The sequence below is a fragment of the Symphalangus syndactylus genome, chromosome 5 (genome assembly GCF_028878055.3).
Source record: "Symphalangus syndactylus isolate Jambi chromosome 5, NHGRI_mSymSyn1-v2.1_pri, whole genome shotgun sequence".
NCBI lineage: Eukaryota > Metazoa > Chordata > Mammalia > Primates > Hylobatidae > Symphalangus > Symphalangus syndactylus.
The window spans coordinates 5,250,773-5,275,879 of NC_072427.2; the positions used below are offsets into that span (position 1 = coordinate 5,250,773).

Consider the following 25,107-nt stretch of genomic DNA (forward strand, 5'->3'; position numbering starts at 1 on the left):
AAACAAGGTACAAAGGCCCTACCAGGGACTGGGGGCAGGGAGCGTGGGGATTTAATGTTTAATGATTCCGGAGTCTCAACTTGAGAAATGACAATTGTTCTAAGGATAGATGCTAGCGATGGTTACATAACAGTGTGAATGTGCTTAATGCTGCTGAACTGTACTTAAAAATGGCTGAGATGGTAAATGTTATGTACATTGCAGTGGCTCATGCCTGTAACCCCAGCACTTAGAGAGGCAGAAGTGGGAGGATAGCTCGAGCCCAGGAGTTCAGGACCAGCCTGGGCAGCAAGGCTGTGAGACCCCGTTTTCCACAAAAGGAAGACGTTTTGTTGGAAATTTTCTTTAAAATCCATGTTTTTAAATTTCAAACAAAATCCCAAAACAATGCAAAGGCCCACTTTGAACACGCAGCCTGAGTTTCTCATTAGAAACCCAGCCAGGCAGTGGCTTATTTCAGACGGGGAAAGGGATAAGGGATGCTCAACCACTCATAAGCCATCTTGTCTCAGAGCTCAGCTCTTGCTGTGGAACGGCGCGGACGGAAACACAACACCGTAAACATTGAGAGGGCTTTGGGAGAGGCGGGAATGGATCCAGGTGGGGACGGGGATGTTTTCAAACACAGCCTTAGTTCTCTGTGTCTATCTTCATTTATTTTGAACATTTTGTTCAAAGAGGAAAAGAATTCTATAAACAATTTTACATGTATTATAATTCCCCACAAAGATGATGGCACAGATATCTCCCAGGCACTGTTTTTATGCAGAATAGCAGAGAATTCATTCATTTTATTGGATTTTGTTTTGCAGAGCTATTTGCACAAGTAAGTTGAAGTGCACCATCGGTCTGTGGGCTCAGATATGTTTTGGGTTAAGTTTTCTCCTCTCTGTTTCCTGTCCTTGGTACTTTGGTCCTTTCTAAGAAACTCACATCATATGAGCTTTTCCTGCAGTAATACTTTAAGAATTAAGCCTCTCCTGGCGGGCACAGTGGTTCACGCCTGTAATCCCAGCACTTCGGGAGGCCAAGGCAGGTGGATCACCTGAGGTCAGGAGTTCAAGACCAGCCTGGCCAACATGGCGAAACACCGTCTCTACTAAAAATACAAAAATTAGCTGGGTGTGGTGGCAGGCGCCTGTAATCCCAGCTACTGGGGAGGCTGAGACAGGAAAATCGCTTGAAACCGGGAGGTGGAGGTTGCAGTGAGCTGAGATCACACCCCTACACACTTTAGCCTGGGCAACAAAGTAAGACTCTGTCAAAAAACAAAAAAACAGAATTAAGTCTCTGCTAAGTCAAAGTTCCCATGATACTACTGTGCCTCAGAAACGCTGCAGAACAGGCACACCCCTCCCCACGCGGCCGGCCATGAGCACCCCATGCAGCTCCCTGCCGTATGTCCTGGAATAGACAGGCCGGACTGCCGTATATCCTGGAATAGACAGGCCTGATGAACAAGGCTGTGGCCAAGGCTGGTGTCCTCCTGTGATTGCCAGGCTGACCTCAGACCACCCAGGGGCGATACGTGCTCCTCAGTTCCCTCCTGGGGCAGCCCTCAAGGCCACAGTCTCAGCATCTGGATGGGTTCCACCTGCTGGCAGCTCAGCAGATTTCCCTAGCAGTTGTTTTGCCCGTCTCCTTTTTGTCTATTATTTTTATTGTTTCTTTGACTTACTTAGCCCAGATTGATTAGGGAGCATCACTGATGTTGCTTATTTAAATTTAATAGTCAGTTGAATCCATAACATTCAGGCATACAGTTTTACAACTCTTTGATTTCAATAATTCACTTTTCTTTCTCTGAGTCCCCAGATTGCCTGATGGCAAAGAGCTTTATAGAGTCCCTTGGAATTCTCATCTCAAACCAGTGACTTCTCCACCACTTCAGCTATTAAATTCATTGGTGAGCAGGTCCACAGCTCTAGGGGGTCTCCCCTGCGCCCCATGCCCTCTGGCCTGGGGTTCTTTCTAAGCTCCTGGGAACGTGTACATCTATCCCCTGGCAGCCTCCTGGGAGAGAGACTCATTTTCCTCCTCTGAGTCACTGGAGGCTTCTTGCTCCACGTCAGGTGTGGACCTCATTGGAGGCAGCTGTTCTCAGCTGCCCACTTCCTGTGCCCTGGAGACCCAGGGCCACCTGGCATTCCCCTCCCTGTTCCCATTCAGTGACCACTGCTGCCCACCACCCACCCAGGGGCCTGGGCACAGTCATGGGGAGGGTCGGAGTCAGGCATGAGTGCTTGGGGTAGGGCATGGTGGAATCTGTCCCCACCCTTGGCTCACAGTGCTTCAGTGCACTTGGCAGGCAGCTCGATCGAGATGAGCCTCTCATCCTCCTGAGTCCAGGTGCCCCGTGTGTCCTGGCATGGAGGTTGTAATCCTTCGGGGCTGCTGGCACAGCTGGGTTGATGCAGCGGCCCCGTGGGATGAGACTTACCCACCTGGGGAGTGGCATGTGGATTAGAAGCTGACAGCCTGCAGGGCACACACATACCAAGTTGCAGGGCAGTGCCCCAAGCACCTGTGATGGTCAGCCCTCATGTGTGAGCACCCTGTGCCTGAGACGGCACTACTTGAAACAGCAAATGAGAGACAACAGACCAAGAGAGATTCAAAAGAAAGGAAAATGCTTTCTGTTTTAATCCCTGTTGTGGCACATTTTTCCAGCTTTTTGAATAAAGGCTCCGTGTTTTCACTCTATACTGGGCCCTGCAAATGACATAGCAGGTCCTGTATAAGCATAGCCCATTCTGCTCTTATTGCTGTGATTGTGGGTGCTTTTAAAGTGTTCAAAGTATATAGACTTGCGACTTAATGGAATCTTTAAAAGACTTTCACTGAGTTATGAAATTCATAGTTTTTAGTAGTTGAGAAAATAGGTCGCTTAGAAAATCAACCCACTTTAACAGCTTTTTTATTGTGGTAAAATACACATCACATAAAATTTACCATCTTGACTATTTTTAGGCATACAGTTCAGTGGCATTAAGTGAATTTACATTTGTGTGCCACCGTCGCCACCATCTCCAAATAAATGTGTTTTAACAACTTTGAAGCTTAATGCATTGAGCATTAAACTAAGTACAAACAAGAACAAGCTTTCTTTCCCACTTCGGAGGCTCCGCAGGTGTTAAGGACCCTGGTGCTGGAGGAAGGATAGTGGGGATGACGGGTTCAGCAGGTGAGGCATGAGAGGTACAACAGCAGGCCCTGAACAGCTCCCAAACCCCACTCAGAGTGGCACCCCGCCTTGCGCACGAAACCCACCCACCAGATGCTCCCAGAGCTCAGCGATGGGGAGGGCGGCGTTGGCCAAAGCAAAGAGCAGCCTCTGCTCCAGAGCGGCATAAACCAGACAGAGTCCCGACCTGGGGGGCAGCTCTCCCACTGCTCTCAGGAGGACAGGGAGACTCCCGCCGTGAAGACGGTGGTCTTCAAGAGGCCCCTTGAGGGCCCTACATCTGCCCCCTGCTCAGAACCCTGTGGCCTTCTCGGCTACACTCTTCCTGACTCTCAAAGGAGGAGCTTCTCCTGCGTGAGCTCAGAATTCCCTCCCAGGCTTGCAGCTGTGGTTCCGAGGTGTGGAGCCAGCCCCAGAGCCCAGGGTCTTGTACTTGAGCCCTCCAGGCTCCAGAACCTCTGCAAACAGGTTTTCCCTTGACGCAGCGAGAGGCCCCGTCTGAGTCCAGAGCAGACTGCAAGGTCTCAATCTAAGACCACAGTCAAACTGAAGCAGCTGGGGGAGGTTCCCTTGGGCACCGTGATTATCACAGAGTCCTGAGATCATTCCTCCCTGCCTGTAACCCTCTCCGCTGTCAGTCAGTGGCCACCTCACTGCCTCTCTCTGACGTCCCGTCAGATGCTCCCTGGAGACACCTGGCCCAGAGGAGGTGCTATCTAGTCATCTTGTCCAACGTCTGACCCAGGTCGACAGGCCCTCCTCGGACCCTGAGCCAACCTGAAGGTTTTCCTCATGACTCGTGGCCCTTTGCTCGGAACTGTTGTCTCTTCGAGTCTCTCCTCCCTGCCCTATAAGCCCTTAGTGTGAGGCCTTTTTTTCTCTCTTGTTGAAAACGCGCTGGCTGCACACACCAAACGCCTGTCGACACCATTCCCAAAGATCTCTTCTTTCATCTTCCCACGTCATCTTCTCCGCGTTCTGTGCAATGGAAGAGCCACAAATTCAGGCCACAGACGCAGTTGGAAGTTGCCGAGTAACCGTATCTTCAACGGTCAAATGAAACAGGCAAAAATAATTTTGGTAACATATCCTATTCAACCTAATGTGTCTAAAACATTGCCATTTCAACATGCATCCATATAAAACATAAATGAGCTATTTTATATTTTTTATATGAAGACTTTGGCACTGGATTTCCAAGTATTCAGGAAGCAGAAGTGGGCCTAGGCCTGTTGGAGACAGGGCCCATCATCGTGGCACGGCCAGTGGGCAGGTGTGCTCCCTCTGAGATCATCTCATGCCTTGACGTCCCTGTCTGTGAAATGGGGATGGCGATGCCCACCTCCTGGGAGCGGGTGAGGACGGCCCAGCTCACAGAACCTGGGAAATGGCAGCCATGGTGGTGGCCTGGGGTCTCCTGAATGGTACCCCCGATCTCACAAGGCCCTGAAGCAGGCCTGGGCATGGTCTTCTCCCAGCCATCCCTGATACCTGCTTCTCCTGTGTCTCTCAGGGCCAGGCAGAGAAGAGTGCATTCACTGTGCGAAAAACTTCCACTTCCAAGACTGGAAGTGTGTGCCAGCCTGTGGAGAGGGGTTCTACCCAGAGGAGATGCCGGGCTTGCCCCACAAAGTGTGTCGAAGGTACGGTCTTCCTGGCGGGGAACGGCAGGCAGCTGTGTCCAGCAGAGGAGTGGCTGGAGGGCAGAGTCTGGCAGCATCTTCCCCAGGGGCCGGGGGAGGGCATGTTGCATCACCCCACTGTGGACAGGAGCCCATTTACAGAGCTGGTTAGGGGCCTTTGGCCCTTTGTTCACTGAACTCATATTTGTTGGGTCCCTGCTGTGGGCCAGACACTGTGCAGCAACGGGATAGGACGGGAAGCAGAATAGCAAGGTGCTCACACCCCAGTGGTGGACTACGCGGGATGCCCCTGCCCATGTCACGATCAGCATGCATCTTTTGCACTGTCGATAATCAGAGAAACCATGTTTTGGGTTAAAAAAAATTTTTTTTTTGGAGACACAGTCTCACTCTGTCGCCCAGGCTGGAGTGCAGTGGTGTGACCTCAGCTCACTGCAACCTCTGCCTCGAATTCAAGCAATTCTCATGCCTCAGCCTCCCGAGTAGCTGGGACTACAGGCATGCACCACAATGCCCAGCTAATTTTTGTTTTTGTTTTCATTTTTTTTTTTGAGATGGAGTCTCGCTCTGTCACCCAGGCTGGAGTGCAGTGGCGCAATCTCGGCTTGCTGCAAGCTCCGCCTCCCGGGTTCACACCATTCTCCTGCCTCCGCCTCCCAAGTAGCTGGGACTACAGGCACCCACCACCATTCCCCACTAATTTTTTGTATTTTTAATAGAGACAGGGTTTCACCATGTTGGCCAGGCTGGTCTTGAACTCCTGGCCTCAAGTGATCCACCCACCTCAGCCTCCCAAAGTGCTGGGATTACGGGTGTGAGCCACCACGCCTGGCCTAAAATATTTTTTTTAGTTAGATACTTTAGAGAAATTAAAAAATCCTGACAATTTCCTCATTCTAAAGCCGTTTTCTGCACAATCCATGCACATCTATTTTACCCATCCTATCCTCCTTTTGTGCTTCCTCCCATGCGTCCGTCCACAGAGTCACCATTCTTATTTGATGGCCCTGGCCCCTTCTGTTGTTGGACATGAGCTGTTAAAGGAGAAGCTGTTTGCTCTGGTCTCCTCTTTTCCGGCTGAATATTACCCTATGTTGGGAGATCATGAACTCAAGACCCAGAACCGGGCAGGGCAACCTGTCTTATTCAGGGTGGGAGCAACATGGAGGAGTTTGAAGGGACCTGTGAGGGTGTGATGATGGGGTGGGCTGTGAGGGTGTGATGATGGGGTGAGCTGTGAGGGTGTGATGATGGGGTGAGCTGTGGGGGTGTGATGATGGGGTGAGCTGTGAGGGTGTGATGATGGGGTGAGCTGTGAGGGTGTGATGATGGGGTGAGCTGTGAGGGTGTGATGATGGGGTGGGCTGTGAGAATGTGATGATGGGATGATGGGGTGGGATGTGAGGGTGTGATGATGGGGTGAGCTGTGAGGGTGTGATGATGGGGTGGGCTGTGAGGGTGTGATGATGGGGTGGGCTGTGAGAATGTGATGATGGGATGATGGGGTGGGATGTGAGGGTGTGATGATGGGGTGAGCTGTGAGGGTGTGATGATGGGGTGGGCTGTGAGGGTGTGATGATGGGGTGGGCTGTGAGGGTGTGATGATGGGGTGAGCTGTGAGGGTGTGATGATGGGGTGGGCTGTGAGAATGTGATGATGGGATGATGGGGTGGGATGTGAGGGTGTGATGATGGGGTGAGCTGTGAGGGTGTGATGATGGGGTGGGCTGTGAGGGTGTGATGATGGGGTGGGCTGTGAGAATGTGATGATGGGATGATGGGGTGGGATGTGAGGGTGTGATGATGGGGTGAGCTGTGAGGGTGTGATGATGGGGTGGGCTGTGAGGGTGTGATGATGGGGTGGGCTGTGAGGGTGTGATGATGGGGTGGGATGTGAGGGTGTGATGATGGGGTGGGCTGTGAGGGTGTGATGATGGGGTGGGCTGTGAGGGTGTGATAATGGGGTGAGCTGTGAGGGTGTGATGATGGGGTGGGCTGTGAGGGTGTGATGATGGGGTGGGCTGTGAGAGTGTGATGATGGGGTGGGCTGTGAGGGTGTGATGATGGGGTGGGCTGTGAGGGTGTGATAATGGGGTGAGCTGTGAGGGTGTGATGATGGGGTGGGCTGTGAGGGTGTGATGATGGGGTGGTCTGTGGGGGTGTGATGATGGGGTGGGCTGTGAGAGTGTGATGATGGGGTGAGCTGTGAGGGTGTGATGATGGGGTGGGCTGTGAGGGTGTGGTGATGGGGTGGGATGTGAGGGTGTGATGATGGGATGATGCGGTGGGATGTGAGGGTGTGGTGATGGGGTGAGCTGTGAGGGTGTGATGATGGGGTGAGCTGTGAGGGTGTGATGATGGGGTAGGCTGTGAGGGTGTGATGATGGGGTGAGCTGTGAGTGTGTGGTGATGGGGTGGGCTGTGAGGGTGTGATGATGGGATGATGCGGTGGGATGTGAGGGTGTGGTGATGGGGTGGGATGTGAGGGTGTGATGATGGGGTGAGCTGTGAGGGTGTGGTGATGGGGTGGGATGTGAGGGTGTGATGATGGGATGATGGGGTGAGCTGTGAGGGTGTGATGATGCAGGTGGGCTCTGAGGGTGTGATGATGGGGTGAGCTGTGAGGGTGTGGTGATGGGGTAGGCTGTGAGGGTGTGGTGATGGGGTGGGATGTGAGGGTGTGATGATGGGTGGGCTGTGAGGGTGTGGTGATGGGGTGAGGTGTGAGGGTGTGATGATGGGGTGGGCTCTGAGGGTGTGATGATGGGGTGAGCTGTGAGGGTGTGATGATGGGGTGAGCTGTGAGGGTGTGATGATGGGGTGGGCTGTGAGGGTGTGATGATGGGGTGAGCTGTGAGGGTGTGATGATGGGGTGAGCTGTGAGGGTGTGATGATGGGGTGGGCTGGGAGGGTGTGATGATGGGATGATGGGGTGGAATGTGAGGGTGTGGTGATGGGGTGAGCTGTGAGGGTGTGATGATGGGGGTGAGCTGTGAGAGTGTGATGATGAGGGTGAGCTGTGAGGGTGTGATGACGCGGGTGGGCTGTGAGGGTGTGATGATGGGGTGAGCTGTGAGGGTGTGATGATGGGGTGGGGTGTGAGGGTGTGATGATGGGGTGAGCTGTGAAGGTGTGATGATGGAGTGAGCTGTGAGGGTGTGATGATGGGGGTGGGCTGTGCGGGTGTGATGATGGGGTGAGCTGTGAGGGTGTGATGATGGGGTGAGCTGTGAGGGTGTGATGATGGGGTGACCTGCGAGGGTGTGATGATGAGGTGAGCTGTGAGGGTGTGATGATGGGGTGAGCTGTGAGGGTATGATGATGGGATGATGGGGTGGGCTGTGAGGGTGTGATGATGGGATGATGGGGTGGGATTTGAGGGTGTGATGATGGGATGATGGGGTGAGCTGTGAGAGTGTGATGATGGGATGATCGGGTGGGATGTGAGGGTGTGATGATGGGGTGAGCTGTGAGGGTGTGGTGATGGGGTGAGCTGTGAGGGTGTGATCATGGGGTGGGCTGTGAGGGTGTGGTGATGGGGTGAGCTGTGAGGGTGTGATGATGGGGTGAGCTGTGAGGGTATGATGATGGGATGATGGGGTGGGCTGTGAGGGTGTGATGATGGGATGATGGGGTGGGCTGTGAGGGTGTGATGATGGGATGATGGGGTGGGATTTGAGGGTGTGATGATGGGATGATGGGGTGAGCTGTGAGAATGTGATGATGGGATGATGGGGTGGGATGTGAGGGTGTGATGATGGGGTGAGCTGTGAGGGTGTGATCATGGGGTGGGCTGTGAGGGTGTGATGATGGGATGATGGGGTGGGATGTGAGGGTGTGATGATGGGATGATGGGGTGGGCTGTGAGAGTGTGATGATGGGATGATGGGGTGAGCTGTGAGGGTATGATGATGGGGTGAGCTGTGAGGGTGTGGTGATGGGGTGAGCTGTGACGGTGTGATGATCGGGGTGAACTGTGAGGGTGTGGTGATGGGGTGAGCTGTGAGGGTGTGATGATGGGGTGGGCTGTGAGGGTGTGGTGATGGGATGATGGGGTGGGATGTGAGGGTGTGATGATGGGATGATGGGGTGGGCTGTGAGGGTGTGATGATGGGATGATGGGGTGAGCTGTGAGGGTGTGGTGATGGGGTGACCTGTGAGGGTGTGATGATCGGGGTGACCTGTGAGGGTGTGATGATCGGGGTGAGCTGTGAGGGTGTGATGATCTGGGTGAGCTGTGAAGGTGTGATGATGGGGATGGGCTGTGAGGGAAGTGCCAGGTGTTAGCCTGCTTTCACAGTGCTAAAAAGAAATACCTGAGGTTAGGTAATTTATAAAGAAAAGAGGTTGAATTACCTCACAGTTCTGTAGGCTTAATAGGAAACGTGGCTCCAGCTTCTGCCCAGCTTCTGGGGAAGCCTCGGGGAGCTTTTACTCCTGACGGAAGGTGAAGCAAGAGCAGCACGTCACATAGCAATAGCAGGAGCAAGAGAGGGAAGGAGGCCTGGCACGGTGGCTCACACCTGTAATCCCAGCACTTTGGGAGGCCAAGGTGGGCAGATCACCTGAGGCCAGGAATTCAAGACCAGCCTGGCCAACATGGCAAAACCCCTTCTCTACTAAAAAAAAAAAATGCAAAAATTAGTTGGACGTGGTGGTGTGTGCCTGTAATCCCAGTCTTACAGGAGGCTGAGGCAGGAGAATCGCTTGAACCAAGGAGGAGGAGGTTGCAGTGAGCCAAGATCGCGCCACTGCACTCCAGTGTGAGCGACAGAGCGAGACTCCATCTCAAAAGAAAAAAAAAAGGAAGGAGTTGCCACACACCTTTAAACAAGCAGCTCTCACATGAACTCACTCATCACCAAGGGGATGGTGCAAAGCCATTTATGAGGGATCCACCCCATGATGCAAACACCTCCCACCAGGCCCCACCTCCAACACTTGGGATCACATCTCAACATGACATTTGGAGGGGACAAATGTTCAAACCATATCGGGGGGCTTCTGTCTGAAAAAGACTTAAAATGAGGGAGCCCTCAAAGGCTTGTGTCAGAGCAGGGGAGGGGCGCCCATGCCTGGCTCCCAGCTGGGTACCTGTTAGCACTGGTAGATTCACCGCACAATGGGGTCTGCCTCCCAGGCTGTGTGTAAGAACCACTGTGGGTTGTAACCTGTTCCCCTAGAAACAAAGCCCTACAGTGAGCCCACAAGGGACCACCGAGTCCTTGCACTCGTGTGACCCACAACAGAGGGACCTGGTGGCGGTTACGTATCTCTGCAAGCATCAGCCCCTTCTACTGAGTTGCCGTAAAATAGGAAACTTGCCACCCGCTTGCAAGGTGCAGCCTTGCTGAGTCCTGCACAGGGTCCTGGGCACAGTTGTCTGAAGTTAAACCCTTCATGTTAACCAGTCAGCTGGTTCTCAGATAATTAAATATAGCAATCCAGGGAGAACTTGGAATTAAACAGTGATAATCACTTTCATTTGTCAAATGCCCTGGATTTCAGGGCATGCTGATCATGCCCAGAGCTGTGCAACTGGACCCTTGTAGGCGGCCAGAGCATTGGCATACCCTGTCCCCCAGGAGGCAGCAGGCAGGCAGCCCCGCCGCAAACCTCTCTTTGGGCAGTGGAGGACAGGAGTTTCCTGGGTACTTGTTCCCACATGAGGGGAAGCTTTCGGCCCTGCAGAGGCTGACAGTGCTGGGGCTGACACACTGGGTCTTGGAGAAGCACCCCCAGGAAGAGCGTCAGTGTGGACGCCTCCCAAAGGAAGCAAAGCCTTGGTCCGATCGGCTCTGCGGGGTCTCTCCCCACTCGGACAGCCTGAGCTGGTAGAGAACCACAGGCATCCTCCAGGCCCCAGAATGCTGGTGGACACCGTGGCCGTCCGCTGCTGCTGTGCCAGGCAGCTCCGAGGGAGCATGTGGCCAGACAGGGGCTGCATTGGAACATGCAGGCCAGGACGCAGGCCTGCTGGGTTGGCAACCGCAGGTGGAAGCTGAGGCCCGAAGCTGAGAACAATGCATGGTAAGTTCCTTAAGAGAGGGGCCGAACACCCTCAAGACCTAGTGAGAGGACCCAGCAAGAGCCAGCCTGGACAACTTGGAAGAAAAAGAGGCCTCTGTGGACTGCTTGCCAGCGGGGGAGACAAACTTCTCATGCCCTGGCCCTTCCTCCACTTGCCCCCAGGCTCAGCGGGGGCAGAGACTCTCAGGGGCACAGCTTGAAGGGGCACGCCTCCTGCCAATGCGCATTCTGCATCCAGGCTGGAGCATGAAAGCATCAGTCTTCTGCACCCTGCTCCTCAACAGGCAGGAGGCTGATGGGAGTGGCCTCTGCAAAGAGCAGGGAGAGAGGGCTGCATTCGGCATCCCTGTCCTTCCAGAATGTGGCAGGGCAAAGTGGCCATGGTGTTTGGGGGTAAAGTAGGTACCATAGATGGTTGTAGAAACAGAAGCATCTTAAAAGCCACCCTGCCCAAAGCTAGTGCTGCCCACGAGGACCCACTGCTGGGCACAGTGATCCTGACGGAGAGCAAGAGCTACGCAGGGTCCCCCAGGGAGAGCCGTCTGCACTGGCCTAACAGGGACGGGGGCGTCACCTGTCTCCCTGAGCAGCATGGTGATAGATTCTTTCCCCAGACCTCCAGAGGGGAGCCCAGCCTGGCCACCACCTTTCCCTGAACCTTGTGAGACCCTCCGTGGAGAGCCCAGCTGCGTCTGCCTGGACTTCTGCCTGCATAACGGGGAGCCACTGAGTGGGTGTTATTTTAAGCTGCTAAGTGTGTGGCAACCCGGTATAGAGCAATGGAAAACCGAGGCCCCTGCCGTCCTACTGAGCTCGATGAGGTTGTATTTGAAGAAGGAAGCAAGCCGCAACTTCCTGGCTGTCCACTGCAGCCCACTCCTCACCACAGTTCTTCATAGATGAAGCAACCCTCTGCCATGGCCTGGGGGCACTGGGCCCCTGGGTCCTGCAGACCACTGACATCTCTTTAAATGACTCAGCTCAAGCCGGGCGCGGTGGCTCACGCCTGTAATCCCAGCACTTTGGGAGGCTGAGGCGGGTGGATCACGAGGTCAGGAGATCGAGACCACGGTGAAACCCCGTCTCTACTAAAAAATACAAAAAATTAGCCGGGCGTGGTGGCGGACGCCTGTAGTCCCAGCTACTCGGAGAGGCTGAGGCAGGAGAATGGCGTGAACCCGGGAGGCGGAGCTTGCAGTGAGCCGAGATTGCGCCACTGCACTCCAGCCTGGGTGACAGAGCAAGACTCCGTCTCAAAAAAAAAAAAAAAAAAAAAAAAAAAAAAAAGATAAATGACTCAGCTCAGCCCTGGTTCTCCTCTCACCAGTGGCATTGTCTGTAAGAGAAACCAAAGGGTCAAGTCATAACCTGTACTGGGGCATCAGGGTTTGGTGGCTGGGCCACCAGAATGTGCAAGGGCAGGTGTGGGGAGGGGGCAGCATGATGGGGGCAGACCCGTGGGGCTTCCCACAAGTGTACAACCCCCTCTGGCAAGTCGTCTAACCCCATCCTCTCCTCTGGGGCGGTCTGGATGGGAACATTAGAAAGGCTCCTGGATGTGAGTTTGCCTGTGGGGTTTACACATTTACAATTACAGACCGAGGGCGTGAGCTCTAGGCTCAGCATCCTGACACACTAGGAATACAACCCACCTCCCACCCAGGCTGAAGCGACACTGCACCTGGGGCTCCAGAGCAGCGGAGTCAGTGGTGAGACCAGACCCCATCAGAGGGCTGCTGTGTCCGGGCATGGAAGGCCTCACACAGCAGGGAGGGGTCATCTAGATAAAGCAAAGAACTGCCCCCCGGGGAGGGCCAGGCATGAGCACAGCAAAGCTCCAAGCCCTGCCTATGGGGCCTGTTCCACCCTTAGCTGGCAACAATGGGGAGGTGGGCAGCTGATGCAAGCACTGTGGAGACTGTGTCACTGGGCCCTGGACTCGGGACAGGCAGCAGCATAGCCGGGGTGCACTCACGGCCCCAGGATGGGAAACGTGCTCCTTCAAGCACTCGGCCCACATCAGCAAGTGCTTTCTGTAAAGGGCACAATGGCCAACACTGCCTCTGTCACAGCTACTCAGCTCAGCCACTGCTACAGGAAAGATTGTCAATGAATGAGTGTGACTGTGGTCCAGGATAAATGCTGGATGTGGCCCTTGGGCTGTAGTGCACCAACCCTCCCCTGAGGCCACGTTTACCCTGCGTTAGAGATAGCCCTGGCCGGGGTCCATCTCTGTGCAGGCTGGGCCAGGACTGTCCGAGAGGGGCAGGAATTGTGGGGCATCTCTCCCACTCCCCAGGGGAAAGCAGGCATGGCCACATATAGGTGACAGCAGCCTTCTGGTCAGCTCGAGTCAGGTGTGTCACATCCCTGGGTGCAGTCTGGCCTGGACCCCAAGCCTACAGCCATCGCAGCCCGGCAGCCGCTGGAGAGAGAAGACTGACACAGCTCTGGGAGCCGTGTGTGTGGGGGCTGGGTGCCAGGGCCCAGGAGGGTGTCCAGGTGAGCTGCGGGAAGCCTTGGAGGCCTGGGCCTGGCCCCTGATCCTGGGCTTGCTCCTGCCAACTGGCCATGGCTGTCTCTGCCCTCCCAGGGCAATAGTGAGGTCAGACAGGAGGAAAGACGCAGACACTTAGCCCCTGTGTCAGAGAATGGTGGCGGACACAGCCTCTCTACAGTGCACCGAGGCTGAGGGGGTGGGAAGGAGGTGCAGGGAGGTGAGGGTGCTGGGAAGGGAGTGCAGAGTGGTGGGGCCTCTTCCCCAGACTTCAGCAGAAACGGTATCTTCCCACAGGTGTGACGAGAACTGCTTGAGCTGTGCAGGTTCCAGCAGGAACTGCAGCAGTTGTAAGACGGGCTTCACACAGCTGGGGACCTCCTGCATCACCAACCACACGTGCAGCAACGGTGAGCAGCAGCGGGTTACCCTGGGGCTGCCTGTGGAGGAGCTCAGCTGGCCAGCTTGTGCTCAGCAGAGAAGAGCAAAGCCACACAGGCATGGCGGCTCCACAGACAGGCGTTCATGTCCCTGATCCGACTGTGTGGGATTCCTCTAGCTGATATGGAAGACAGCTGCCCTATCTCCCCCCTTCCCTCTAGGCTTCTCACACATTGATCAGAGAGGCATCCCAGCCACTGCTGATCTGTTTATTGAGTGACTCCTAAAAATGATTTTGTCCTTGTACTGGTCCCACTGCCATGCCACAGGCCCCCGGTGGCCCGGATATGACGACATCCCATCAAAGATGGGGGGTCAAAGCCAGGAAGCCTGGAGGGTCTCTGCCCCAGGACGAGGGGGACAGAGTCCAGAGTAGAACACACGCTCTGCAGCAGCAATCCCAGCTCCGCAGGGATCCAGCGTGGACCCGCATCCGTGCTGCAGGAGAGCCCTGGCTGTGCAGTGGGATGGGGGACAGGGACAAGTTGTAAAAACAGAAACTTAAAAGGGGACCGAAGCTAAGTGCCCAGTCTGGGAATTCCAGGCAACAAGGAGGGTTGGCAGGACCTGCCTGGAGGTTCAGTGCAGGAGCCATTACAGACACATGGGCAGGGAAGGGGACTCTGGCCCAGCAAGCAGCAGGGTGGAGCCACATGGGGCCAGCTCTGGGCACCACATTCTGACAGCCAGGAGAGGAAGGCTCTCTGCTCCCGTGTCCAGGGTCAGGGCAGGTGGTCCTTGGGCATGAAGCTGGCACTGGCCCTGTCCTGGCAGAGCATGGAGCTTGTGGAGGGCCCTGGGATGCCTCCTTGCCTTGTTACTGGTGATTTTTTGGGGGGTGGGGGGTGCGGGAGGGTTGTCTAATTATGTCCTTCAAAGGCCCGGAAACTCCTTTAGGAAGTCACCTGCCCACGTTATGTATGTAGCCCAAAAAAGTGTGGTTGCCACTGGAGGGCCTCCCAGGTCCACGGATGATGCATCCTCAAAGGCCTCTTCCTCTTGCCGCAGCAGCGTCCTCAGCAAGTCCTGTTTGCGGTGGCTCCCTTCCCCCCATCCCCACTCCTCCCCATCGGCCCCTGCCACCGTGGAAGCAGCTTCCATTCCCGCCTGCCTCCAGCCCCGTCCTCCGGCCTCCCCTAGAGTCTTCCTCCTAAGCTCCACTGCCAGCACAGATGTCCAGAAAGACAGGTGCACATGTGCCCCACGGGCCCAGGCTGGGTGTTCTCCCGAGATCCCTCCCACACACCCCCACATCCTGCTCATGAATCCCCTTGTCACTGAGACTCAGCAAGAGCCCCATACACCAGTGCCCTCCCGCCACACAGGGCGCCCAGAGTCAAGTGCATTGCAGGAGAGGGGCTTCAAGGGCTGCCATCCTGCTGCCCACCTCTGTCTGTGTCCCTCTTGCCCAGGGCACCACTGATGCCCAGCATATGTGGAATGCTTGAAACAATCTTTTTTTATTTTTATTTATTTATTTTTGAGATGGAGTTTTGCTCTTCTTGCCCAGGCTGGAGTGCAATGGCATGATCTCAGCTCAATGCAACCTCTGCCTCCCGGGTTCAAGTGGCTCTCCTGCCTTAGCCTCCCGAGTAGCTTGGATTACAGGCACCCACCACCATGCCCAGCTAATTTTTATGTTATAAGTAGAGACGGGGTTTCACCATGTTGGTCAGACTGGTCTCAAGCTCCTGACCTCAGGTGATCCACCTGCCTTGGCCTCCCAAAGTGCTGGGATCACAGGCATGAGGCACCGCGCCCGGCCTTGAAACAATCTTTACAGGCACCAAAGACTGACCTTTCCCTCCTTTTCCTTTCCTGATGCGGGGCCCCAGCTGACGAGACATTCTGCGAGATGGTGAAGTCCAACCGGCTGTGCGAACGGAAGCTCTTCATTCAGTTCTGCTGCCGCACGTGCCTCCTGGCCGGGTAAGGGTGTCTAGCTGCCCACAGAGGGCAGGGACTCCCATCCATCCATCCGTCCACCTTCCTCCAGACCGTCAGCCAGAGCCTGTTTCGGGGGCGGTGCCCTGCACCTGACAGCTTTATCTCCCCAGGAGCAGCATCTCTGGGCACCCAAGCCAGGTGGGTGGTGGCTCTTAAGGAGGTGTTCCTGAAATGGTGATATCCTCTCAAATGCTGCTTGCTGGCTCCCGTCTTCTGACAAACTGTAACAGGAACAAAATGAATTCTGGGAATCCACGGCTCTGGCTTTGGAGCAGCTTCTGGGACCATAAGTTTACTGAATCTTCAAGACCAAAGCAGAAAAGAAAGACGCTTGGCATCACACATCACTCTTCTCCCCGTGCTTTTCTGCGGCTGTGCAGTAAATCCCCCCGGCCCAGCCGGTGAACCCTGGGCCGTCCTCATGTGTGACAAAGGGCCAGCAGTCTACCTGCTCGTTGCCTGCCCCTGAGCAGTCTGGGGACGGTTTGGTCAGACTCTAAGATAGGTTTGAGGGCATAAAATGTATGACCACTGGGGCCGGAGTATCTATTTCTACATAGCTCCTTCTGAAACTGCAGCAGTGGATTAGAAAGTCAGATTCCAAACCCAGACCCGGAGATTCCATCCCCGCAGTGTTCTCCTTTGAGCAAGCCGAGCGCTCCTTGTTACCGCGTTCTATCTGTCTCTTCAGCAGTCTCATGGCCTGAACGACCACCTCGACCTGATGCAGAGCCTTCTGAGGAGGGGCAGCAGGAGGCATTCTGTGGCCAGCCAGAAGGTACCCCGCTGGCCAAGCAATTCCTCTGAACAAAATGTAAAGCCGGCCCATGCATTGTTAATCATCCATCACTTCCCATTTCATGGAATTGCTTTTAAAATACATTTGGCCTCTGCCCTTCAGAAGACTCGTTTTTAAGGTGGATGCTCCTGTGTCTGTGTATATTACGAGCCTACATGACACAGCTGGATTTATTCTGCCAAACCTGTGTAGGCATTTTATAAGCTACATGTTCTAATTTTTACCGATGTTAATTATTTTGACAAATATTTCATATATTTTCATTGAAATGCACAGATCTGCTTGATCAATTCCCTTGAATAGGGAAGTAACATTTGCCTTAAATTTTTTCGACCTCGTCTTTCTTCATATTGTCCCGCTCCCCTGTTTGACGACAGTGCATTTGCCTTGTCACCTGTGAGCTGGAGAGAACCCAGATGTTGTTTATTGAATCTACAACTCTGAAAGAGAAATCAATGAAGCACATACAATGTTGACCCTAAATTAATAAAAGAGTTAACATCCCATAGCACAGGAGCCTGTATTTCTTTCCAAGGCGCACAAAATGAAATAGGAGTGCTGACCAAGTGTTAAGTGGACGTCACTTTAATTGTGGGTTCACATCTGTTTGATGTCATTACGTGGAAGGTCTTCTTTTGAACTTTAGCAAATGCTGATGTAAGGAAGCAATGGAGGAAATCCCAGATCCCAACCCCAGAATGTCATTTGGCAAAGAGACCCTCCTCAGACCACATTAGCCTCATTGGGAGGAGGTTCTAGAGCCCCTCCAGATAGAGGGGCCCCTTCCATCTGTCACAGGGGAGCGCCCCACAGCCCAGACTGCCAGCCTCTTCACCAGTTGCTGCCAAGTATGATTGAATTAGGTTACAGCTTGTCTTCTACGCAGTGGCTGAAATCCCTGAACCCATGGCTTATGCACTCCTTGGGAAGTTTACCATGGCCTCTCTGTGAGGTCAGAAGCTTGTACTTGCTAGGAATCCTTTGGCTGCAAGTAAAGGAAATGCATTAACTAGAAATGACTTAGGTGAAAACAAGAGTGGGTGAGGGGCATTGTTTTGAGAATCCAGAGTGGATTCAGAATTTCAGGGAAGGGTGCAGTGGAGCCTTGGGAAACCTGGGACCAGCATTAAATGTCACCTGGACCCTCTCTGTACTGCAGCACTGCCCTTCTCTCCATAGCTGCCTTCTCCAGTTGATGGGACAAATGACAAGACCTCCAGCATCTTCCAGGTAAAACTGGTACAAATCCAACCCCTCAAGCCAACTTTCTGGGTCTGTTTCATGGCTCTTCTTTTCCCAGGGACAGGACTTGGTCAACCTACCTTACATTGGTACTCTCCGTGTCATCAGCTGTGGCTACAAGGACAGGCTTGTGCAGAAGAATATGGCTGCAGGGAGCTCTGCAGCAGAGGAGGGGAGCAATGTGCAGCTCTCAGAAGGTAGGGCAGGCCACACAACCCAACAGCTGGCCACCACAAGCACCAATTGACCGGAGTTGTGCGTGTGAGGCAGTGAAGGAATAAGTGTGTTTAGGATAAAGATTCAACCCCTTGCCCCGCCCGTGAGACTGACATTGAATTAAAACCAGCAACTTAAGTACTGCTGATGCAAGGCAGCTTTTTAGACCCTAGAGCCCCGATATCAATAAATCTGAGCTCTTTGCCCACTGAGAGCTTACAGTCTACCATGTTTGCAGCTGAATCGGAAATAAACTCCTAGCTGGGCGTGGTGGCTCACACCTGTAATCCCAGCACTTTGGGAGGCCGAGGTGGGTGGATCACCTGAGGTCAGGAGTTCGAGACCAGCCTGGCCAACACAGTGAAACCCCATCTCTACTAAAAATACAAAAATTAGCCATGCATGGTGGTGACACCTGTAATCCCAGGTACTTGGGAGGCTGAGGCAGGAGAATCGCTTGAACCCAGGAGGCGGAAGCTGCAGTGAGCCAAGATCGCACCACTGTACTCCAGCCTGGGCAACAAGAGCGAAGCGGCGTCTCAAAAAAAAAAAAAAAAAAGGGAAGAAACTCCCTTTATCTCCCAAAGGACACCAACTACAGGAAAGCCAGCCAGGCAGCCTCGTCGAGTGGCTGAGCCAGGCAAGCCCAGCTTGGGGCTGACAAGTCGGGTGGGGAGTTGAGAAGTTGTTCAGAAAGTCCTAATGACTAAACTCCACCTTGTTGAAAGAGACCAGCTACCTATAATGTCTGCTCCCAAGAGGTCCGTCGCTGAGGTTGAGATTGTCTGGACTCTGGCAGGATATGTGTATGGATTTTAAGTGACAGGATCATGGATCGCCTCCTCTAAACCTGTCATTTCCCAGACAAGGACACTGAGGCCCACAGAAGTGAGTGCCTTGCCTTGGGCTGCACGTTGGCAAAGTTGCTCCCACCCCTGTGCCCAGGGAAGGAGGCTGGCTGGCTGCGGGAGGGGCGTCGTTCTGCAGCTGCCCAAATGCAGCCATGATGCATTTGTTTTAAACTAGCTTTATTTTCAGGGGGTGATGTTTATCTGACCTTATCCCCAAATTCTTTGGCACCTCACAGTGGACCTCATGTACACATCCCCATCCCTCCCAGGCCACTACTGACTTTCTATCTTGTGACTCTTCAACGGACTGGTGAGAACTGCACTTTGTACAGAAGACACACCTGAAATGGGAGGGGGGTGGACAGAACTTAAAAAAATAAAAGCACCAGGCACAGTGGCTCATGCCTGTAATCCTAGCATTCTGAGAGGTTAGAAGCAAGAGGATGGCTTGAGCCCAGGCGTTTGCAGCCAGCCTGAGAAATATAGTGAGACCCTGTCTCAATCAATCAGTCAAAAATGACAGAGATAGATGATAGATAGATAGATAGATAGACAGACAGACAGACAGCAACATGGTCTAAATGAGTCCAGGAGTGGAGTGTCCTTGAACTTGGGGAGACCACCCTCCGCTGCATTTGCATTATTGATATATGGCTGGAGAGGGCCTTTTGCCTAAAAGCTTGGAGTATGTTGAGGCCCCGGGAGCAGGTGAGGGGCAGAGGTTCAGATCCCAGGATGGAAAGAGGAGGTGAAGTAGGAAAGAAAAACATTTTCATAAGAACAAGCAGGGGTGATGGAAAGTAATACACCAAGGCCATTCTCTAGTATCTTAAGGTTCTGCCCAGCCAGCTGGGAGGCCACTGGGCACTGGCTGCTGGGGGGAAAGGAAGACTCTGCTCCCCTACCCCAGCCTTCGCTGTTGCTTTCCTCGCACGAACCCAGACTCTATCCTTCCTGGTTGGCTGTTTAAGTCCTTTCCTGACACGCTAGGCTTTGTGGCTTATCTGAGCACAGAACAGCATCCTTAGATGGTACAGCACGGAGCACACACCTTAGATCCTAGGGTTCAGTCCCACCATCCAAAGCCCCTCACCACTACAGACCACCCACACTAAGGGTGACCAGATAGCTTAGCCTCCCTTTTGAAACAAGAGGACCCAAAGTGCCCGGGGCAGAGAACATCCTGTTGCCAAAATAGTGGTTCTCAACCAGGGATGATTTTTGTCTTCCAGGGGACATTTGGCAACGTCTGGAGACATTTTGGGTTGTCACAACTGGAAGGATGTACTCACATCCAGTGGGTGGAGGCCAGGAATGCTGCTACGCACCCTACAATGCACAGCAGCCCCCATGACAAAGAACTGTCCAGACCAAAATGTCAGGAGTGCCGAGGTTGAGAAATTCTGGCCACAAGAAATGGAATCAAAAAAGAAAATTGTTTGCAACTTCGTAGAGATACCCTAAATGAATAAAACCACATATGGTTCCATTTCTGTCCCTGTTCCTATGCTGAAGGGAAACTTGTACAACTTTCCCTTTTTAAAGTAAAGAGATACCACCCCACTCTTTTTTTTTTTTTTTAAACACAGCAACAGAAGGGCCCCAAGTTAAAACCAGCTCTCCAGCCTAAGGACTCCACCTGGTGGTCCTCTCTGGAATTAAATGAAGTTTAGGTTTTATTTTGTTTAACTTTTTTCATTATTTAGTTATTTTGTTTAACATTTTTAGTTATTTTGTTTAATTTTTTAGTTATTTTGTTTAACTTTTAAGTTATTTTATTTTTCAGTTATTTTAACTTGTTATTTTAATTTTTTTAGTTATTTTAACTTGTTAAAGTTATTTTAATTCTTTAGTTATTTTGTTTAACTTTTTTAGTTTTTTTTAGTTAAAAGTTGCAGTGACGGGGCAGGTGTGATGGTTCAGGCCTGTAATCCCCGCACTTTGGGAGTCCGAGGCAGAGACAGGGGGCAAAGGAAATCACTTCTTGAGGTCAGGAGCTCAAGACCAGCCTGGCAAACATGACAAAACCCCGTCTCTACTAAAAATATAAAAATTAGCCAGGCATGGTGGTGAGCGCCTGTAATCCCAGCTACTCGAGCGGCTGAGGCATCAGAATCACGTGAACCTAGGAGGCGGAAGTTGCAGTGAGCTGAGATTCCACCACTGTACTCCAGCCCGGGTAACAGAGTGAGACTCCATCTCAAAAAGCAAAAAAGATCCAAGTACAATACAAAGAAATTCCCTCCCAATTTGAGAGTAAGTTGCTGATATACCCTATGACCCCTCCCCCCAATACTTCAGTGCGTATTTCCTATAAACAACGACATTCTCCTGCACAGCCATCAGACTCAGGAAATTAATATCGATATGTTATTACCATCTAACCCTCTGACTGAATTCTAGTTCTGCCAGTTGTCCCAATAAAGTTCTTAGCAAAACGGTCTGGTTTAGAAACACACTTTTCACTTAGTCATCATGTCTCTTTAATGTTCTTCCATCTGGCGGTTCCTCAGTCTTTCCTTGCCTCGTCATCTGGAACCTTTTAAAGACTATAGGCCAGTTATTTGCAGGTTGTCCTTCGGTGTGCACTTGTCTGAGGTTTCCTCACGTTTTAAGTCATGCATCTTTGACAGGAATCTCACAGACTGATTCTGTGTGCTCACTGCATTCTAGCAGGGACTACACGATCTGTTCCAGTACTGGCGATGTTAACGATCATTGGGTTAGGGTTTTTTTCTGGGCTATGAAGTGATACCTGCCAAAGCATGTCCACTACCACCACTGTTCAACATTGTGCAGCGATCCCAGCCAGTGTAACAGGGCAAAAAATACAGAACCAGTATAATAACTGGAAAGGAGGAAATAAAACTATCTTTTTTTTTTTTTTTTTTTTTGAGACCGAATCTCACTCTGTTGCCCAGGCTGGAGTGCAATGGCATGATCTCCACTCACTGCAACCTCTGCCTCCCTGATTCAAGTGATTCTCGTGCCTCAGCCTCCCAAGTAGCTGGGATTACAGGTACGTGCCACCACACCCGGCTAATTTTTGTATTTTTAGTAGAGGTGGGTTTTCACCATGTTGGCCAGGCTGGTCTCAAACTCCTGACCTCAGGTGACCCACCCACCTCAGCCTCCCATAGTGCTGGGATGACAGACATGAGCCACCAAGCCCAGCCAACTATCATTATTCTCAAATAGCATGGTTATGTATGTAGAAAATCCACAAGAATGGTTACAGATAAACTATTACAATTAATAAGTAAATTTCACAAGATTGCTGGATGTAATGCCAATATACAGAAATCTGCTGTATTTAAATATATCAAAACTAATGATTAGAAAATGGAATTTTTAAACAAAAGATACTATTTACAGTAGCATCAAAAACTATCAAATATCTAGACAATCTATTAAATATCTAGACAATCTATTAAATATCTAGACAATCTATCAAATATCTAGACAATCTATCAAATATCTAGACAATCTATCAAATATCTAGACAATCTATTAAATATCTAGACAATCTATTAAATATCTAGACAATCTAGTAAAGGATATACAAGGCCTCGACACAAAATCTGTAAGATGCTACTGAAATTAAAGAGTAGCTCAATAAATGTAAGGTTATAATATGCCCATTGATTGGAATACTTAATATTGTAAAGATATTAATTCTCTCCAAATTCATCTACAGATCCAGCACAAATACAAATCAAATCATGGGTGCTTTTTCAGATACAAGACGTATCTACCATTTATGTTCACATGCAAAGGATTAGAATAACCAGATAACTACTAGATAATCTGAGGAAAAAATGGGAGCTTTTTTTGAGGGACAAATACCAAGTCTTTTTCTAAAGCTTGTATTCTGCAAGGATAGCTGACTAAACCCATGGAACAGAATAGCTAGTTCAGAAGCAGGCCCTCACATATTTGGACACTTGATTTTTGAAAAGAGTTGCTCTGCAGAGCAATGGGGGAAAAAAATGGTCTTTTCAATAAATGGTGCTGGGTCAACCAAATATCCATATGGAGAAAAATATATCTTCTTCCCTACCTTAGACTATGCACAAAAATCTATGCCAGAGAGACTGCAGATCTAAATGCACAAGGTGGAAGAAGAAAGCTTTTAAAGAAAATATAATTATGGAGTAGGCAAAAGTTTCTCAAAGCATACTCGAAAACCATTAACTGTATAGGGAAAGGTTCATAAATCAGACTGTATTACAATGAAGAACCTCTATTCATCAAAAGATACCATTAAGAGAGTGAAAACCCAAGCCACAGGGGGAAGATAGTCACCACAGACATAGCTCACAAGGTTCCTATTGAAAAAATATAAAGAGCTCCTACAGATCAGTTTAAAAAAAAGCCCAATAGAAAAATGGGCAAAACACCTAAGCAGACACTTCATTAAAGAGGTTATCCAAATGAACATAAATATACTTTTTAAAGTTCTCAACTGTGTTAGTAATTAGGGAAATACAGTTAAAACCACAATTTCATACCATTACCTATCTACCAGAATGGCTAAGATTAAAAAGACAGACAATACTAAACGTTAGCAAGGAGTTTAAGTTGGTACAACCACTTTGGAAAACTATGTCCTACTTAAGCTGAACATAAGTAAACCCTATGACCCAGTAATTCCATCCCCGGGTGTATATCAGTATATGTGTTCACATGAAGATATACATTATTGTCTTTGTAGGTACACTATTTATAATATAAAAGCTCCAGAGTGAAAGTTACCCAAATGTTCATCAACAGCAGAATGGATAAGTAAATTGTAAAACATCCACAATGAAATACTGTATTACAGTGAGAATAAATGAACTACATCTACACACAAACATAATGTTAAGCAAAAAATATGTAAGGTACTTCATTTGCATAAATACGAAACTAGGCAAAGCAAATCTATACAAGATGTCAGGATAATGGTTACCCTTGGGGCAAGGGTGGTGACTAGATGAAGACAGGAGGGCTTCTGGAATGTGGCAATGTCCTGTTCTTACGAGGATGCTAGTTGGTTGGGTGTATTCAGTTTGCATTCTTCTATATGTATATCATACTTCAATAAAAGTTCAAGGAGAATCATCTCCGGGTGGATTGTAGAACTAAATGTGAAAGGCAAAACAATCGTCTAGTAGATCACATAGGAAAATACGATGGGGGTAAGGGAAGATTTCTTAAGGCACATGCACATGCACACACACCCAATCCACTAACCTAAAGAAAATAATTGAACGACATAAAAACTGGAAACTTCTCAGCCAGGCGAGGTGCCTCACACCTGTAATCCCAGCACTGTGGGAGTCCGAGGCAGGTGGATCACTTGAGCTCAGGAGTTGGAGACCAGCCTGGGCCACATGTCAAAACCTTGTCTCTACAAAAAATACAAAAGTTAGCCAGGCCTGTTGACCTGTGCCTATAGTCCCAGCTATTTGGGAGGCTGAGGTGGGAGGATCTCTTGAGGCTGAGAGGTCGAGGCTGCAGTGAGTCCTGATGGCACCACTGCACTCCAGCCTAGGTGATACAGTGAGACCCTGTCTAAAAAAAAAAAAAAATTCTAATCATCAACACCATTAAGAGTGAAAAGGCAAGCCACAGTGTGTTCATATCCCTAATATATAAAGAAATTCCACAAATCAGTAAGAAAAAAGGCAGACAACTCCATAAGGAAAAAAAAATGAGCCAGGGACTCGAAAGAACACTTAACAAAGGAAGCTATCAGAATGGGCACCATACACATGAGAAGGTTCTCAGCTTCATTAGTTATTAGAGAAAAGCAAAGCAAAGCAGTAGTGCAATACCACCACACACCCATCAGAATAACTATAGACTTAAAATGCCAACAAGGCTGAAGCTGGAAGCCATGAAAACCCTTACACACCGCTGGAGTGCGTATATTATTTCAGCCTCTTAGCAAAACTGTTGGGCATTACTTATTGATAGATATCATACCCTATGTCCCAGCAGTTCCGCTCCAGGAGAAACTCATGCAAATGTGCATGAGATCCACGTACCAGAAAATCCATAGCAGCATTACTCAGAATAGCCCTAAACTGAAAACAACTTTGATGTCCATCAACAGCAGAATAAGTAATTTATGGTATAATATATACAGTGAAGTTCTCTTCAGCAGCGAAAGCAAACAAACCATCTCTGTATGCAACCTGGATGGACTCCAGAGATAATATAGACTCCAAGAAACTAGGCCAAAAAAAAGCATACTGCATGATTCTATTTATA

At 50.8% G+C, this 25,107-nt stretch overlaps 1 protein-coding gene across 5 annotated transcripts in view; it reads left to right on the forward strand.

The window, feature by feature from the left end:
• PCSK6 (proprotein convertase subtilisin/kexin type 6) overlaps positions 1 to 17,048 on the forward strand; it is a 195,198-nt gene extending 178,150 nt beyond the window's left edge. For all 5 annotated transcript variants that reach the window (XM_063640040.1, XM_063640041.1, XM_055277040.2 and 2 more), the window contains 3 exons: positions 4,698 to 4,827; positions 13,651 to 13,763; positions 15,630 to 17,048. In XM_063640040.1, the coding sequence (XP_063496110.1) occupies positions 4,698 to 4,827; positions 13,651 to 13,763; positions 15,630 to 15,727 (341 nt within the window). In that variant the 3' untranslated portion in view covers positions 15,728 to 17,048. The remainder of the gene's footprint in view (positions 1 to 4,697; positions 4,828 to 13,650; positions 13,764 to 15,629) is intronic.
• Positions 17,049 to 25,107: the final 8,059 nt, after the last annotated feature.